The sequence below is a fragment of the Colletotrichum lupini genome, chromosome 1 (genome assembly GCF_023278565.1).
Source record: "Colletotrichum lupini chromosome 1, complete sequence".
NCBI classification, from domain to species: Eukaryota; Fungi; Ascomycota; class Sordariomycetes; order Glomerellales; family Glomerellaceae; genus Colletotrichum; species Colletotrichum lupini.
Genome location: NC_064672.1, coordinates 1672029 through 1687214, shown reverse-complemented (window position 1 = coordinate 1687214; position 15186 = coordinate 1672029). Strand labels below are relative to the sequence as shown.

The window sequence follows — 15186 nt, the reverse complement described above, 5'->3', positions numbered from 1 at the left end:
TGGCCGGCGTTTTCGGTATAGACGATGGGTTTTCGGTATTAGAAAGTCAGGAGGAAAAGTTTACTAGGCATAAATGACGCCTGGACACGACAAAAACATAGAGACAAAAGACAGAATGAGAGTGAGAGAGCCCTGGAGACGCTCTCGTCCTGCTCCCAACACATTTGATCCTGACCATCATTTGCTTGAGTGACCTCCTTACGTGACGACGTCTTACACGAGTGACTGATCAGACTCTCATTTCGGCCGCTCTATTCGATACACCATACACCTAACATCGTCCCGTCCATGCGCAGACGTGACCGTCTCCCACGCAAACTCAAACCCACACCTCCGTAACACCGTTTCACTGCCCACGTTTCCATCATGGACATGCGCCTCCAACACGTTCCCAAATCGTCCTTCCTCTTGTTCATGCCATCTTCCTCCTCCTACCTCACTGCTGTCCTCCGGCCTCGAGGACGATCTCCGTCCGCCGTCGGGCCCGCAGTCCGTCCCGTCGGGACCTCTTCGTCGAGCCCAATACGCCCCTAAAAACGCCCGCAGCGCCTCAGTGGCGTACCCCATCCCCCAAGACGCTCGTTGGAAAATGTAGAATATCTGCGGCGGGCCCGTGATGCCGATGAATCCAATCACGGCTGCCTCCGCCGTTACCTCGTTCGCTTCGGTGTCGTTATCGGTTTTCTTAGTCTGTTCATCTGTCGGGTAATTTCTTTGCATAACAGCAAATGAGAACCCCCCTTCCTTCATCATGAGTCGCACCCTCTCGATACTCCGTCGACTCTCCTCCGCCACAACCACGGTCTCGACGCCAGGCCTATGTCAGGTATCAGTGCATTAACATCAGATCAGATCAGACCTAATCTTGGGTCAGATCAAACGATCTAGAAGCCATATAGAAGCCACAGAAATGACCCGAAAGAAAAAGCCTAAATCTGGGAATTTGGATGGGATGGGGTGGGATGAGATGAGATGAGATGGGGGGATATATCGAAAACGAAAAAAAAAGAGGAAAAAAAAAGAAGAAGAGAAAGAAAATGTTATGCCATACATGTACCGCATAACCTCAGAATCCAACCTCATCCGATGAATAGCACGTAAATCACCCGCCTCCACGGGCCGCAGCCGCAACCGCGCCGTCACGACGCAGACGTTATGCTGCAGTGGCATCGAAGCCAAACCTGCCGCCGACGTTGCCATCATCAAATCAAATCAAATCAATGTGATTCAAGACAACTCGCATCCAGAATACCCTTACTCCCCCGCGTCTTCAGAAACTTGCAATGTGGGCAATCTTATTACCCCGTTAGGCAAGTGACGTGCGTGCCCAAGCTTTTCAACGATGCTGCATGCGCACAGGCGTGACAGGTAAGGCACTGGGGAGAAGGAGGATGGACATTACACTTCTGTGTGAAGGTTGTAACAAGCATTTCCCGTCCTCTCTTTCAAATACAGCAAAGCCCCCCGAAACTGAGCAATTGGGGTCAGATCGGCAATTATTGCCCTCGTGAGGAGCGCAATAAAAAAGCTTATCTATCCGTATTTCATGCTTGGGGGGGAGATCTCGACAAGGTTTCGCATCCTTCGAGAACAACAAAACAGTCCAGGCTCAAGAGACTGCGCCGTAACACTGCTTGCAAGTCTTCTGCAACCGAACCCGAGCGAGCCCTGTTACCTTTGCCCGCAGCCTGCCGCTTACCCCTTCACTCTGCTGCCGAATACCCGGGGCCCACGTCGGCCGGCACTTCTCCACACTCGCGGAGACATCCTACTTTTGACAGCGGGTTGTGGGACTGCCCGGAGAGGCGCTCGCAGGGCACTGAGTTAAGAAGAGAGTGAGCACAATTACAGTAGGTGTATTGGGGAGACATTTCGTCCAATGTCACCACCAGAGGTATATACATGTACGCGTAGAATGCCGCCGAGTCCGAACCCACCCAACAGGGTCACTAAACACCCAGGTAAGCTACGACACGCCATCCAGCGTGCAAACGGTAGCTTTGAACACCTGTATCGCCAGAACCGCTGGTAGACAATAAACCGTGGCCGACGTAAAACTCCTAGTTCCGTTTGTGCAGATGCTCCCAGTTCACGCCCGCCCAATCCTATTCCCTTTTCCTATCCAATAGTGTTGAAGTATGAGTACATCCGACCTACTCTGGCCTAGAGCATCCACCTGTCCGTCCAACGTCAAGATCAAACAACGTGGTGCGAGTTTTCATGTCCCTAGCCATAAACCGACCCTGCCACCATTTGGGTATCCACCGTTCTTGTCCTCCGGTCTCCGTCCGTCATAACCGCCATTATCCCCTTGATGTTGCTGCTGCTGCCGCGGGTCCATACCAGGATTCTCCCCACCAACGGGGCCTCCCACGGGACCGCCGGTACCGGTTGCCATCCGATCATGCATCATTATTCCGTTCCCCATATCGGGATAGCCTTGGGCCCCTTCACGTTGATTGGTGTAAGGTCCAGGATTATGTTCTGGGTATTCGCGCGGCCCCGTCCCACCGCTGCTAGGGCTCCAGGCTGTATCATATACGGGCATGCCCATCGCTGCCATATCGGACGTGTTGCTTCGAGTCAGGCCTAATGGGCTCATGAGATCGACACTGCTTGCGTCCATGTCGACTCCACCCATACCACCCGTCAAGCGATCGGACCCAAGGTCGATTCCCAACCCCATACTTGGTATGGTAGAAGGATGGTGCATTGAGTTGCTTCCGAGGTCGAGCCGTTGTTGTTGTTGTTGCTGCTGCTGCTGCTGCTGCTGCTGCTGGTTGTTGCCATTGCTCTCTTCGTTGTCGTCAAAGACTTCGCCCACAACGCTCCCTCTTTGTTGTCCAACTTGTCCCCAGCCTTGCTCCATCATGTGGTGCGCCTGACCTGCGGCAATCATCGCCGCGGCGGCTGAACTCATTCCAGACATGGCGGGGCTGAGTTGTGTTCTCATACTTCCTGGGTTCTCGCCGGCAGCGGTGAGCAGCTTCTCTGCGAACTGTTTTCGGGAGTTGTCGCTCGCACTCAGTGTACGCACAAAGAACTCGATAGGGTCTAGACTCGCCCCCTTTCGACCGCTGCCCAGAACACCCATATCGCCTGACGTAAAGTCCATGGCGGTTGAGAAGCCAACACTTTCGCATGCCCCCAAGACGTTAACGCACCAGGTTCCGATTTCGAAGATCTTCTCCATGATACCCATTCCGTGAACCTCGACAGCTTTACTAGGCAAGCTTGATAAGATCGAGGCCGTATCACGTGCAACTGTCAGAGGGAACGAAAAACACATGCTGTTCCCACCGCCGACACCGCTGCCCGAAGATACCCCACCTCCTGAGTCGGCCGGGTTGGTCCAGCTCAGAAGGCCTTGCCTCATCGACGACTGCCACACGATCAGTCGAAGCCATTGTTGTGTGATGAGCAAATCGGCTTTCTGAATGTCTGTCGGCTCTGGTGCCCCAGCATCTCTAGAGGCTGACGTTGAACCATAGGAACCCATTAGCTGCCCATGAGGCTGGGTTGGTGGTGATGATCGCCCATGTGGGCGGAGGAACGCAGGAGGGAGGGAGAGAAGGTTTTGCAAAGCCAAAAACGTTGTTGCGCTGACGCGGGGATCAGACCCCTCATTCCAAGCCGTCACGAACGATTCGTCCAGAGGAGTGTAGGATGAAACAAGCTGCAGAAAACCGGCATGAATATCGGGGCCTTCGTAGGGTTGCCGTGTTGTTGGTAGCGACGGTGTTCTTTTGAACGTAATTGGCTTGTTGCGGAGAATCGCAAAAGACCTATGTAGCACAAGTTGCGTTAGTCTCTCGGATGCGGCCTCGCAATATACGTTGGCGTGACCCAGCGGTCAGTCGTTACTAACCTTTCCGTTACGAAGAGAATCCAGAAGACCCTCTGTCGGCATAGCGTTTCCTCGCGACTCAGCCCGTAATATGTTGAATCGTCCTGGAGTCCTAGGTCCTGTGCGTTGGTCAACGCTTCCCGGAGATAGTACCACGATTTGCGCGATTGGTTGATTTCAAAGAAGGATGTGCTCAGGTAAAACGACGAAATCACGGCGGACAGGGACAAATCCTCGAGGAAGTCGTACGTCTGCCTCGTCGAAATGGTCTCGTCGAGGAAGAAGCGACCGACGACTTCCCAAGACGTGGGTCCAGGCGCGCCGATGCTTTTACCAGACATGTGCATCGACGTCAAGGCGCAAAGGGCGTAAATCAGGTTCTTCTCGCTCGGCGTCATGGGTCGGTTGATCGTTTCGCGGACGGTCGGCATGTAGATGAGAGGCATGATGGGGTAAATGTGCTCGTAGTACAGCTCGACCAGCTGGGGGATCATGTGGAAATAGCTCCTCGTCCTCGGTCGTAGTTCATCGCTCGAGAAGATGCCTCTGGGCTCCGGTACATTGGTATGTCCTGGGTTCGAGGTGACGGCAGCCCAAAAGCTCGGAGGGGTCGATGCTGCGGACGCGTTGGACGAATGTTGAGATGTCGCTTCGCCGAGGTCGCTACCGCTCATCCCAATGTCGACGCTGTCTAGGTTCAGCGGCGGGCAAGCTGCTGATAATCGACGCCGCACATACTCTGTAGGACTCTCGAGCGCAGTTTCTGCATTGAAAGGTTTCTGGACTTTTGGTTGCTGCTTTCCTTGGGACGACTCCCGGGCGCGTAACTCATTTATGACCCGTCCATGGCCACGCTTCGGTCCTCTTTTCTTAGGGACATGCTCGCGCTTGCAGGTGAGTGAAGCGTGCACGCATTGCTCACAAGGGAACTTGCCATCGCAACGGATTCCTATTGCCAGTTAGTTCTCATGAGCTCCATCGTATGAGAAACGAGAAGAATGAAAGACGTGGCAAGAGACGTGAGTTGCGGACATGAAATGAACAGTTCTTGATGATGGATGTGAAGATGGTGATGACGTGCAGCAAGCAACGTCAGCAGCAGCAGCATCAGCGGCAGTAGCTAAGGCGGGATGGTGGTACCATGAAGCCGACAGATGGACTGCCCGGGCGGCAGACTGCTGGGAAGAGGAAGAATCGCACGAAAATTCATGAATGCGACGGACGGACGGCAGGGGATGCAAATTGAGATACGACGATAATAGTAACGTGAGAGAAGTGGAACAGCATACTTCTCCTTCGACAGTGATCGCATACGGTCCTCTTTGGCGGCGCTGATTGTTGTTGGTGGTGCTGCTGCTGGCTCTTGGTAGTGGCGGGGGTAGTGGTCGCGCCTGGTGACTCGGCCTTCACTTCTGCAGAGCCTGCTCTGCTCGCAGCATTTCTCGCGGAATCTGTGTCGTCCATCACTCAAAACATGACGCAATAAGAATAAGGGAACAGTCAAGAGAAGGGAGATGGCAGAGACAGGCTCAGGACTCTTGTCACAGGGGTGACGGCCGTTAAAGAGTTTGAGCGAGAGATTTCGCGGTGGAGTGATGATTTGTCGCAGCCCAGCAAAAAAGCAGTGCAGTGCCAGAAGCAGAACTGTCGTGGAGCAACAAGCCTCGACTCGGACAGTGCTGCAGCCCAGCCTCCCCCCGGTCAAAAAGCCAGTTCCAGTCCACTCTCGGCCGCCTCAGCCCCTCACCGGCAAGGGAAGGGGAAGGAAGCTAAGGTAAGGTAGGGTCGGTAAGGTGTGGCCTAGCTGTGAGGTGAGGTACGTAGGGTACGGAGGAGGAAGTGTATGTACGAATAGCGTAGCGGAGGTAGCGTCTCGTCTGTCCTCGCCTCATCAGTCGAGGTGTCGGTAGCTGGCTGGTGGGATGGCGTCGGGGGGTTGTCTTGTTGATCGTCGCTAGCGCATGAAGGTGTTGGTTGCTGCTTAAGTTTTTCACTCCGTGTCCGATGTCTGCTCGAAGACCGTCGGGATCGGCTGCCGGTCTTGTCCTGACCTGCCCAGTCCAGTTTCTGTCCAGTCTTGTCAGGACGTCCAGTGTCTGTCTGTCTTCCTGTCTCGTCTTTCGTTGCGCGTGCGGCGTGCAGCTTGCGGCTTGCCTGTGCAAATGCGGGGGAAAAAGAAACGACAGTTCGAGGCGAATGAGAAGCGGAGAGAGAGAGAAGGGGGAAAGGATGAGTGAGGGGCGGCTACGAGCAAAAGGAGGGTTCGCTGCCGTTTCTGTATCCGGACTGAGGTAGGTATACTATGCACTAAGGTGAGTAATAGTAAGGTGGTAGAGCTGAGGCAAAGGTCGTGTGAGGTGGTCGTCTTGTGAGTCAGCTGATGAAAGAAGAAGTTGAGAAGAAAGATCGATCTGTTGATGACCTTGGACCAAATCGACGGATGACCTTGGAGATGTGCGGGGGAAAAGGGTTCGAGGCCAATCAACTTCGGATGAGCTGCACGACGGAACGGCAAGGCAACGGCTCAAAATAAGGCAAATGGCCAGAAGAAACGAGGGAACAAATAAGTCGTCAGTCCAAGACGTTCGAGTCCGTGTTGCCCCCTTGTTGGTAACCCTTCTCTAGTTTGGGGCTTCAGCTGAACCTGAGCTTCTTCAGTCCCAAGTTTGCCAGGGACCTGCAGCTATTTTGGATCAAAATGATTTGCGGCGCTATTCCGGCCCCTCTGCGAACGGAGCCATTTGTCTGGCTCCTGGAGACGTGCCCGGCATCCGCCCGCTCATGCCAAGCTCCATCAAAATCCTCCACTGAGTACCGCCGAGCGGAGCTAACCGCAGGCACCACCCCCGCCGTTATGGACCACATGTGCGAGCTTTGTTCGTGACGGCGAGCCAGGGAGCCCCGGGGCAACCGCGTCCTGGGCTGCGTCTGGGTTGACTCCAGCGTCAGGGACTCAAGCTCGACTCGAGCTCCAGAGATCCCAAGATGCTTAATTCTCTCCTCGGGTGCCCAAACTCTGCTCGCCATGCCACGTTTCGACCTCGTTCCGGGAACCAGTCCCCGAGACCTCTGAATCACTTCATGGTCCAGATATGTCTGCATGTCTGGGACTTTGTTATGGTCTGGTCTGGGATCGCCGCATCATGCTGCACCGTTGGAATGTACGTGGCCATCGACAGAGCCTCCGGGGTCCGCAAGCAAAAGCGCGCGTTCGCGTTGCATCAAATGTCCAAGACTCGAGTCGAATGCGGAACTTCCCAGGCAGACTTCCTGATCATCACTGTACGCATATACCTTGCATGCATAGCGACTCGATGCAATTTGCGCGGTTGAGGCGGTTTGTAGACGATATAGGGTCGTCGATCTATCCCCGTCTACTACGACTCAATGCCTGTCGATTTGCAGCTGTCAAAATCTTGTACGTGCTCAAATGAGGGGTTTCCGGGGTCCTGAACATTCCAGAACGATCCGATTCAGGGAAATTGCTCTGATGCCGGCGGCATCCATATCAACGGCCCCTGACATGATGCGGAGGTGGCTCATCGAACTGTAAAGACAAGGCAGGGATCGCCCAGCTCGAATGTCAATCAGTCTTGGACGACAGTGGTGTCGAAAGCTTGGTATCATAGCGTTGCAAAGAAGTTGGGGTCTATTTCGAAACCAATATCGAGTCCCGGAGTCCCCGATGGGTGCTGTGAAGGTAATATCGCCAACGGGTTCACGGTTACCTGCGGTTGATCGGGAGCTTTGTGAAGAGCGGCGCGCGCGGACCTCATCCGCCCTGCGAGGCAAAGCACCGACTTGATGATTTTCTCAACAAGTACGGAATATAGTACTGGGTCCTGGCCGCTGGTACGTGCTCCCAGCAAGGCCGACAAGATCATTGGTGTCGATGATGGACTCGGCGATGTCCTTGGCGTTTCCTCTTCCAACGGCGCCGAGAGACTTGAGCGTAGAAAAGTGGATACCGGACTCGGGGAGAATCTCCTGAACGGTCTTGGCCTGACTTAATAATCAGGGCCCAACATGAGGAATTGGCATGCGGCTTCGTTGACTGGTCCGCATAGTCTTGGTCGAGGACGTCGAGATAGGGACGCCGGCCGAAAACGCGGGTCGACCGACACACGTACGCCGTCAAAGGGGTTGTCGGTGTGCTCCCGAGCCGATCCGGAACGAGGGCGTGATGTTTCTGCTTGCAAGTTGCAAGTTGCAAGGAGCAGGTTGTAGGATTGACGCTTTGTCGTCCTATCCACTTGGCTGGAACTCTCTATGCTGCTGCCCAGTCGAAGTTGTCATGAACAATGGGCAGCCGGAAATCTCTTCTTCCAGCTGGCAATATCGCCTAGACTAGCTCAATCGGAGCATAAACTTTGTCAACGGGCGCTGCCGCCCAATGTGTCCTCCACTCACATCCACATTCACCTTGTCTGCAATATCCCTCCTAACCAAGAGGTTGCATTTCGAGGGGCGTGCCAGGGCCTTGGGTCGAGTGGATAAATTTGTCGGTTGAACAATTGAACAGCCCGACCTTCGGACGACGCATCCGTGGCTTATACACATGGCTCCCGAAACCATATGATGATGGCAAGCCATCCCTGACAAGCAATAGTATCTCGAAGCTGTGTTGAGTCCTACAAGGCTACAACAACAAATCCGAGTATTGCTTCGGACGCCGAATGGAAGTTCATGTCCGAGATGGTAGGTAGGTCAAGGTCAGAGCAACGGGCTTCGTCAATATCTGGCCCTCTCATCGATTCAACTCAATTGATGAGGACTCAGCAGCAGCAGCCCACGGCCCGCACCCAAACATGATGGCGAATCGGCAGTCGGGTGGTTTAGTGAAACTTCTGGGTATACGACAGGCGCAGGGGAAAAGTGCCGATCCCATTTTGCTGAGCCTTGCAAGTGCCGACTTTGAGTTGATGTTGCAATCATGGCCGGTAGGTGACTCCGAAAGTGTGACTCCGCGAAGTTGGTAGTGCAATGTGCGTGCGGTGTGCCCCTGAACCGACGATGCCGAAGAACCTGTCCCAGCAGAATGGTTATGCCCTTGAATTATCAACTCCAAACCCATTTCAGGATCCCGGAGAAGCTTAAGACGTGACATCTTGGCTGGGCCCCAAATAGACTAGATGGCAGAAGTCGAAGCCAAGACTTCAGGGTCGACTCCTCAAAGTCTGAATATTTTCTCTCTCCGAGCTGAGTTGTGTTGTCGGGTCGTATCGTGTCTGCTATAGGCCCTAGCTGCGATTGATAGAGAGAAGCTCGAAGACGCTAAGCACTGCCTGCCCGCCAAGGATCGAGAACTTAGTGGCTGCCAAGCGGTAAGGTAGTGCACGGGGGGGCGGCAGGCACTGCGACGGGCGACGAGAGGTCAAGGCGAAAACGACATGTCGTATGCAGTGTGGGCATTTGACGTTGCTAGCTTGCACAGGTCCCCTCGTACTCAGGGCACTGGCGATATGATCATTAGAAGTCTAATCTGCGACAGACAGCTTAACAGCCTGGACTGCCCAGGCAGGTAGATGATGAAAGGACACAGGAGCTAAGGCCCAAGGAAGCATACGTGTTCCAATCACTTACCATGTAACTCCGCCTCCTCCGGATTCTCTGCCTCATTAAAACAAAGAAAACTCTCCATCAGGGTTGGGTTGGGTTGGTTGAGAATCTTCGAATGGTAGCATTTGCCGGAGCCAGTCCCGGATACCGGGGAAGAGGGCTGAGGGAGTCTGAGGGAGTTTACGACGGGGGGCGGGCTAGCCATGGCGATGGATCACGACTGAAATTTGAACCGAGATTGGGGATGAAGAGAGAAAAGTCAGAGATGTGCAGATCGCAGATATTCTGCCTCAACGCCCATGTACTATTTGTCAACGTTTACGGCGTCGGCAGGAGACGATGTGATGCCCGGCTACCAGTGCCTGCCTCACTCACACCGACAGACTGAGCAAGCAGTGAGCACGTGTATGCGTACCTTCCTCTGGACGGAGCAAAGGGCAGGTCACGCCTCGGCGGGGGTGCCTTCCTCCCACGTCTCGGAAGGAGGTGATGCCGTTGCCGCCCTCCGGTCCGGCAAGTGGGATGCCCTGTCCTGCCATTATCGGATGGTGCCTTCTCAGCAAAGGGGCACCTTCCGTTACTACCTACCTCCCACCTTCCTCTGTCAACTTCAATAGTCAAGACAGGAGCTTTCGATCGGCAATGGCTATGAACTCCAGGAAACCCGGCAGGTCCCGGACGTGACTTTCCGAATGAACAACTCCAGTCCGGTCACGGTGGTAGTCCGGCGGGAATGTAATCACGTCGTACCGCGGACGTCCATGCCATGGAAGCCGCGGGGTCTCGAGTAATCAGATTATCTGCAAAGCCAAGCATTGCTGTGGGCAGAAGTCTCGGCGTTGCTCGAGACAGGACAAGAACGTTAGTCTCCGCAGAGAGGACAGAGCGGAGTTCGAATGTCATGGATGTTGGCACCGAGGGTTTGGCTCGTTCATTTGTGTTCTGTAGGGTTGATCGTGGAAAAGAACATTTAACAGCTCAACAAGATGTATCTGACCGTTACATTCGTCGGTCTCCAGTAATTAATGCAGGTAGGTATTGTCTCACACGAGGCCGCTTCATATGAACTATATGGAGTGACGTTGCCAACATCCCTGCCAGTTCCTCACAACAACAAAGCATCGAGATAATGGCCTAGACCACGATCAAATTAGACCTCGTTGAGATCCGTGAGAGACGGCATTCGACACCATGACCCTGAAGATCATAACAGTCCAGCTATTGTGGATCCAGTCGAGTGTAGCTGAATAAGAAGTGGTCCAAAACATTGCCGTTTCGGGATCCCGTTGGGTTGATCGGGATACCGAGTCCGGGTGTGACATCGAATTGCTTCCAAGTCCAACGTGGCCATTAGATCGAAAGAAGAAATCGACATTCGCCCGCCTGGTCAATTATTCGTACTCGACGCCCGTTGAATGACTATCATCTCGGGTTGAATCCGCGTGATGCCATGTTGCAAATTGATGCCACCGATCGTATAGTTTCTGACAAGTCCGATTGCTGTCCGAGCAAGCAGATTGTTTTGATCCTTCATGGAGTGGTCTGCTGAACAGTTCGTGAACCGGATATTCTGAAAACCGAAATGCTCAAAGCCGAACAGCCTGAAAACCGAAGAGTTTCAGGACCGAACGGTTCTAAAAACCGAGCAACTCCCACAACTCAATACTCCTGAGAACCAAGCGAAAAAGGGAATTGAAAGGGTACCTTGAATTCTTCGACGCATTTGTGAAATTACAGAGGCAAGTAGTGGGCTGTAGAGAAAGACGTGTGCAGTTAAAGAGACTCTCGAGAGCATGGGAGCCAACGTACGGCCCTCTGTATCATTCAGCATATCAATACAAGAAACATTCCAAACGCCAATGCTAGGCCATCAAATCAGGGGAGGGCATCACTACAGCTCCTCCTTGAAGAACTGCTCCTCGCTACCCTCCTGCTGTTGATCCTGCTTGTCCTGCTTCTGACCCTTTTGCTGTGTCTTCTTCTCCCCCTCCACAACCTTCTTCTTCCTCTTTCCCTTGGCCTCCTCGCCATCCTCGCCGTCAGAGCCGTGGTCAACAATGCCCTGGATCTCTCTCTGCGCACCCGGCTGCTCCACCACCTCGAGCTTCCATCCCTTGTCGCCAGCGATCCGCTCCAGCTCAGCCCGCATCTCCTCGACGAGCTCGGGACTCAGATCCAGCTTCTTGAGCTCATCGTCGTCGAGCATCTCCGTCGCACCGCCCTCGGCTTTGCTCTTGGCGCTGGCAATGATTTCCACCAGCGGGCCGTGGCCGCGTCCAGGCAGGTAGCTGCGCGGCGGCGAGAGCTTCGTCGGTGGCTTGCCCTCCTCGTCTGCATCGCCGAGCACGTTTCGCGCACCAACAATGACGCCGCCCACGTTGACGCCCTTTTGGGCCTTGTCTCTGACGTTAGGGTCTTGCTGGGCCTGCTTCAGGAGTTCTGCCGCCTCTTCCTCATCCGTTGCGGCAGCGCCCTCCTGCTTGCCAACCATAGATTCCGCGGCTTCCAACGTCTTCCGACGATGCCACTCGGCCTGAGCGGCGGGGTCGTCGGAGGGGAGGATGAGCTGGCAGCTAATTGGGTTCGCGCTCGTGGCCCTCGGCGGGAGGAAGGCGACGTCGTCGCACAGGCGCGGCGTATTGACGACCATGAGGTAGGCGCATGTGGTGACCTCCTTGATCCAACCGATGCGGTCTCCCTTCATGCCCGGCACACAGTGGTACTGCACCTCGATTGTCCGGTCGCGGCCCGTCAGGTCGCAGACGGTGCCGCCTTCCATCTTTTGCACGAGATACCGCTGGTCGCCCTTAATCTGCAGATCCGTGTTCGCGGGAGGGTCTCCCGACTTTGTCGTCTGCTGGTGTTGCTGCTCCTGGCCTTGTCGCTGGCTAGGCGACTTCTGTACCCTGCCGAGGACGTACTCGGCTGTGTGGGGGTCGCGGACGGGCGGCTGCCCGTTGGGGACCGTCGGGAGGGCGTGGAACTGGGTTATCTCGCGGTTGTAGCAGAAGCTGTAGCTCCACCAACCGGACATGAAGTACAGACAGTTCCCATCCAGCTCGTCCAGCAGCTCCCAGCCATGCGCCGAGGCCTTTGCCAGCTCGCGTGCCTCTTCCTGCTTCGCGAGCTCCGTCGCCGTGTGGTTCTCGGGAGTTTGGGGCTCCAAGATGGGTATCGAGCAGAGGTACTTCAAGTCAGCCGTGTTCATGAGCTCGTATCGCTCAAAGACCTCAGAGGAACGGCCATTGTCGGAGTCGGTGGCCTCTCTGACGTTCTGGGAGACGTCGGAAGCTGTCGAGAACTCGGCCGAGTAGGCAGAATGCGGGTTTGTGCGGTCCAGTAACGCCTGCGCTTCGTGTTCTAGTATGTAGGATTCCGAAAAGACTATCTCGTACTGTAGGTGCGCTCATTGTCAGTTTGCCCGCCAGAGCTTCCATGGAACTCCTTTGGATCGGACGAACCTGAGGATATGCCACGAGGTCATCGTGTATACTAAAGCCAGGATGACGAGCCCCGCAAAGCTGAGCCGTGGCCAGCAAAAGTAGACTGAAACGGCGCATCGTGCCGTGTGAATGAAGGTTCGCTCACATACAGAGAAGTTGAAAGTTGTGGTGGTGAGGTGCCCGTTGCTCGTGTGGCCACCTTGAAGCTGCTTTGACAATCGCGCCGCGCATTGGCTACCGTGGTTCCGTAGCTCACAGGTGTCATCTACAGCAGGGTCCCGCCCAAATAAGATCGCCGGTGTTTTGCCGGTGGGGATGCTCCGATAACGAAGGCGGTCACGTGCCGTGAAGCTATTATTGGACATCAGGAACAACCACCTCGAGGACTGTGAAATATCAATTGCTGCGGTTTTATCTCTACAGAATAAGTTGGGCAATTGTTACAAAAGATTATCGTGTTATAATTCATGCTGTAAATATGATTATCAATCCACACAATTGAATCTACTGCAGTGTCAGTCTCCTGTTAATTAGCATGCGTGATTGAGAACTTGCATCACTAGCTGGAGCATAGTTCCTTCAAGCCATATCGACCGCCCAGACTCTGAGATTGAGGTTACGAGAAAAGCCAGCTGGGTACTCACCTGTATTTTATGACTCCCTTTCAGAGTTCGCGTGGTGACTTCAGCCTTCGGAGGCGATACACAAATACGATTCTGCCAACATAAGGTGCGGCAACCCCCAGAACCTAGTCACAAGTAGTGATGCAAGATAGAATCGTTGGAATTTCAATACGTCTAGGGTGAATACAACCCACTTGAGAAGAGTTAACACTGCAGTGAAAAGGCTGTGTCGTTGACCCCGCCTCTCCTCCCTCGGGGAGCCGTCATGATTCGTCGGGTGAGGCTGGCGAACTATGCTGCCTTCCGGCGCTATATTCACATCCACCGTCTTCGGAACCGACAAGCCAGATGCTATCTGGACGAAGTATGGTTATCACATGGTTGCTTTCATTTCGCCAACAGAGCTCGAGTTGTAGGTCCACGGCTGCTGTGGGTCGTCTAGCTAATCTCTCGAGTCTCACGGGAATCGGGAGATCAATGCCTAGGGGCCTTGGTCTGAGTAACACGAACAGCCGAGTATTCAGTTGATGGAGTGCAAGCGTCTTTGATGCATAACAGTCATCTTGTTGTAAAGACTGGATAGTATTGATGATATGCGCACCACGTATTTAGATTCGATAATAGCGAGTAAACTTTCCAGGTCTTTACGTCAAAGTATACCTAGGTTTGCCGCCACAGGAAGGCCCGTCCCGACGAAGCATGAGGACGGTTAGGGCACAAAATTGCCTCCAGTGGCGTTAAGATCGCAGTGAAGACTCCCATAGGTAAGACTTTGGATTGTGGCTTTACAGTTGGCATCTGGGAGACTCCTTTTCATGGCGAGCAGTAGCACGCTCCACGCACTCAGGCTGTGAAGACGTAACTAAGAGCGGCGACAATCATGGCGTGTCACTGAGGCTCAACATCATCCAAGCTCAAAGCCGCACTGTCAAGTACTTTGAAGGCATCTCTCTGTCGCTGGAAAACACATTGCCGTCGCGGTATCGGCGACAAGCCCGCCCCTCGCGCGCAGATATACCGTCGCCGGTCTGGAGAACGACCAACACGCGCAGATCACGCAGCGTACTTTTTCCCCGCCCGCTGCCGCCACATCGAAGTCCCCCCTCGACGACTAATTCATTGGTCGCTCAAGGTAGAATGCTGACCGCAGCACACAGAACCGACAGCATCATCCGTGCCGCGCGTGATCGGAGGAGGCCAAACATCGCGGCAGGCTACCAGGCAACACTCCTCCTGCAGGCTCGACTTACATGACCCAGTCAGCCGCGGCCGCCCGGGGTGGGAAAGAAAAGCGACACAGATCAACAACAAAGGAATCCAACACAGCTCCTATCAGAAGCCGGCGCTGCGCCGCAGTGCGGTAAAGTACCACGCAGCAAAGATATTGTGCGTGTATCACTGTGTGCGGTATCCGTATCAACGCTACGCCATGCGGATGCGGGTGGTTGTGGTATCACTGCGATGTGATGCGATGCGATGCGGCTCGGGGCCGAGTAGAGCACGGATGCCCATTCGGCGATCCAAAAGAGACGCTATACGGTACGACTACAGACTTTCCAGAAACTCACAATTGACAGTTCGCTCTCGGACGCAGCCTACTAAGGAAAAGAAGGCATGAATCTGCTCCCTGGGCAGTTAAAGCCAAGGCGCCTCTTCATGCCGTCCCGGATTGGATGACGGCAGACGGTTCAGGAAAGCAGAAGTCCTAGCGGCG

At 54.3% G+C, this 15186-nt stretch overlaps 3 protein-coding genes across 3 annotated transcripts; 1 reads left to right on the top strand and 2 right to left on the bottom strand.

Moving 5' to 3' along the window:
* Positions 1-237: 237 nt before the first annotated feature.
* CLUP02_00476 (fungal specific transcription factor domain-containing protein) lies at positions 238-6949 on the bottom strand (the record flags this gene model as incomplete). Its single annotated transcript, XM_049279524.1, has 8 exons — positions 238-817; positions 1058-1158; positions 1700-1768; positions 2243-3785; positions 3869-4796; positions 5137-5298; positions 5668-6001; positions 6581-6949. The coding sequence occupies 8 exons, from the start codon at positions 6947-6949 to the stop codon at positions 238-240; spliced, it is 4086 nt and encodes a 1361-aa protein (XP_049135481.1).
* Positions 6950-11297: 4348 nt separating this feature from the next.
* On the bottom strand, positions 11298-12966 carry CLUP02_00475 (glucosidase II beta subunit-like protein; the record flags this gene model as incomplete). Its single annotated transcript, XM_049279523.1, has 2 exons — positions 11298-12800; positions 12868-12966. 2 exons carry the CDS (start codon positions 12964-12966, stop codon positions 11298-11300), a joined length of 1602 nt encoding a protein of 533 aa, XP_049135480.1.
* A 799-nt stretch (positions 12967-13765) lies between these two features.
* On the top strand, positions 13766-15181 carry CLUP02_00474 (uncharacterized protein; the record flags this gene model as incomplete). The annotated part of the gene is made up of 5 exons (XM_049279522.1): positions 13766-13884; positions 14205-14297; positions 14369-14568; positions 14630-14922; positions 15050-15181. The coding sequence occupies 5 exons, from the start codon at positions 13766-13768 to the stop codon at positions 15179-15181; spliced, it is 837 nt and encodes a 278-aa protein (XP_049135479.1).
* Between the last annotated feature and the right edge of the window lie 5 nt (positions 15182-15186).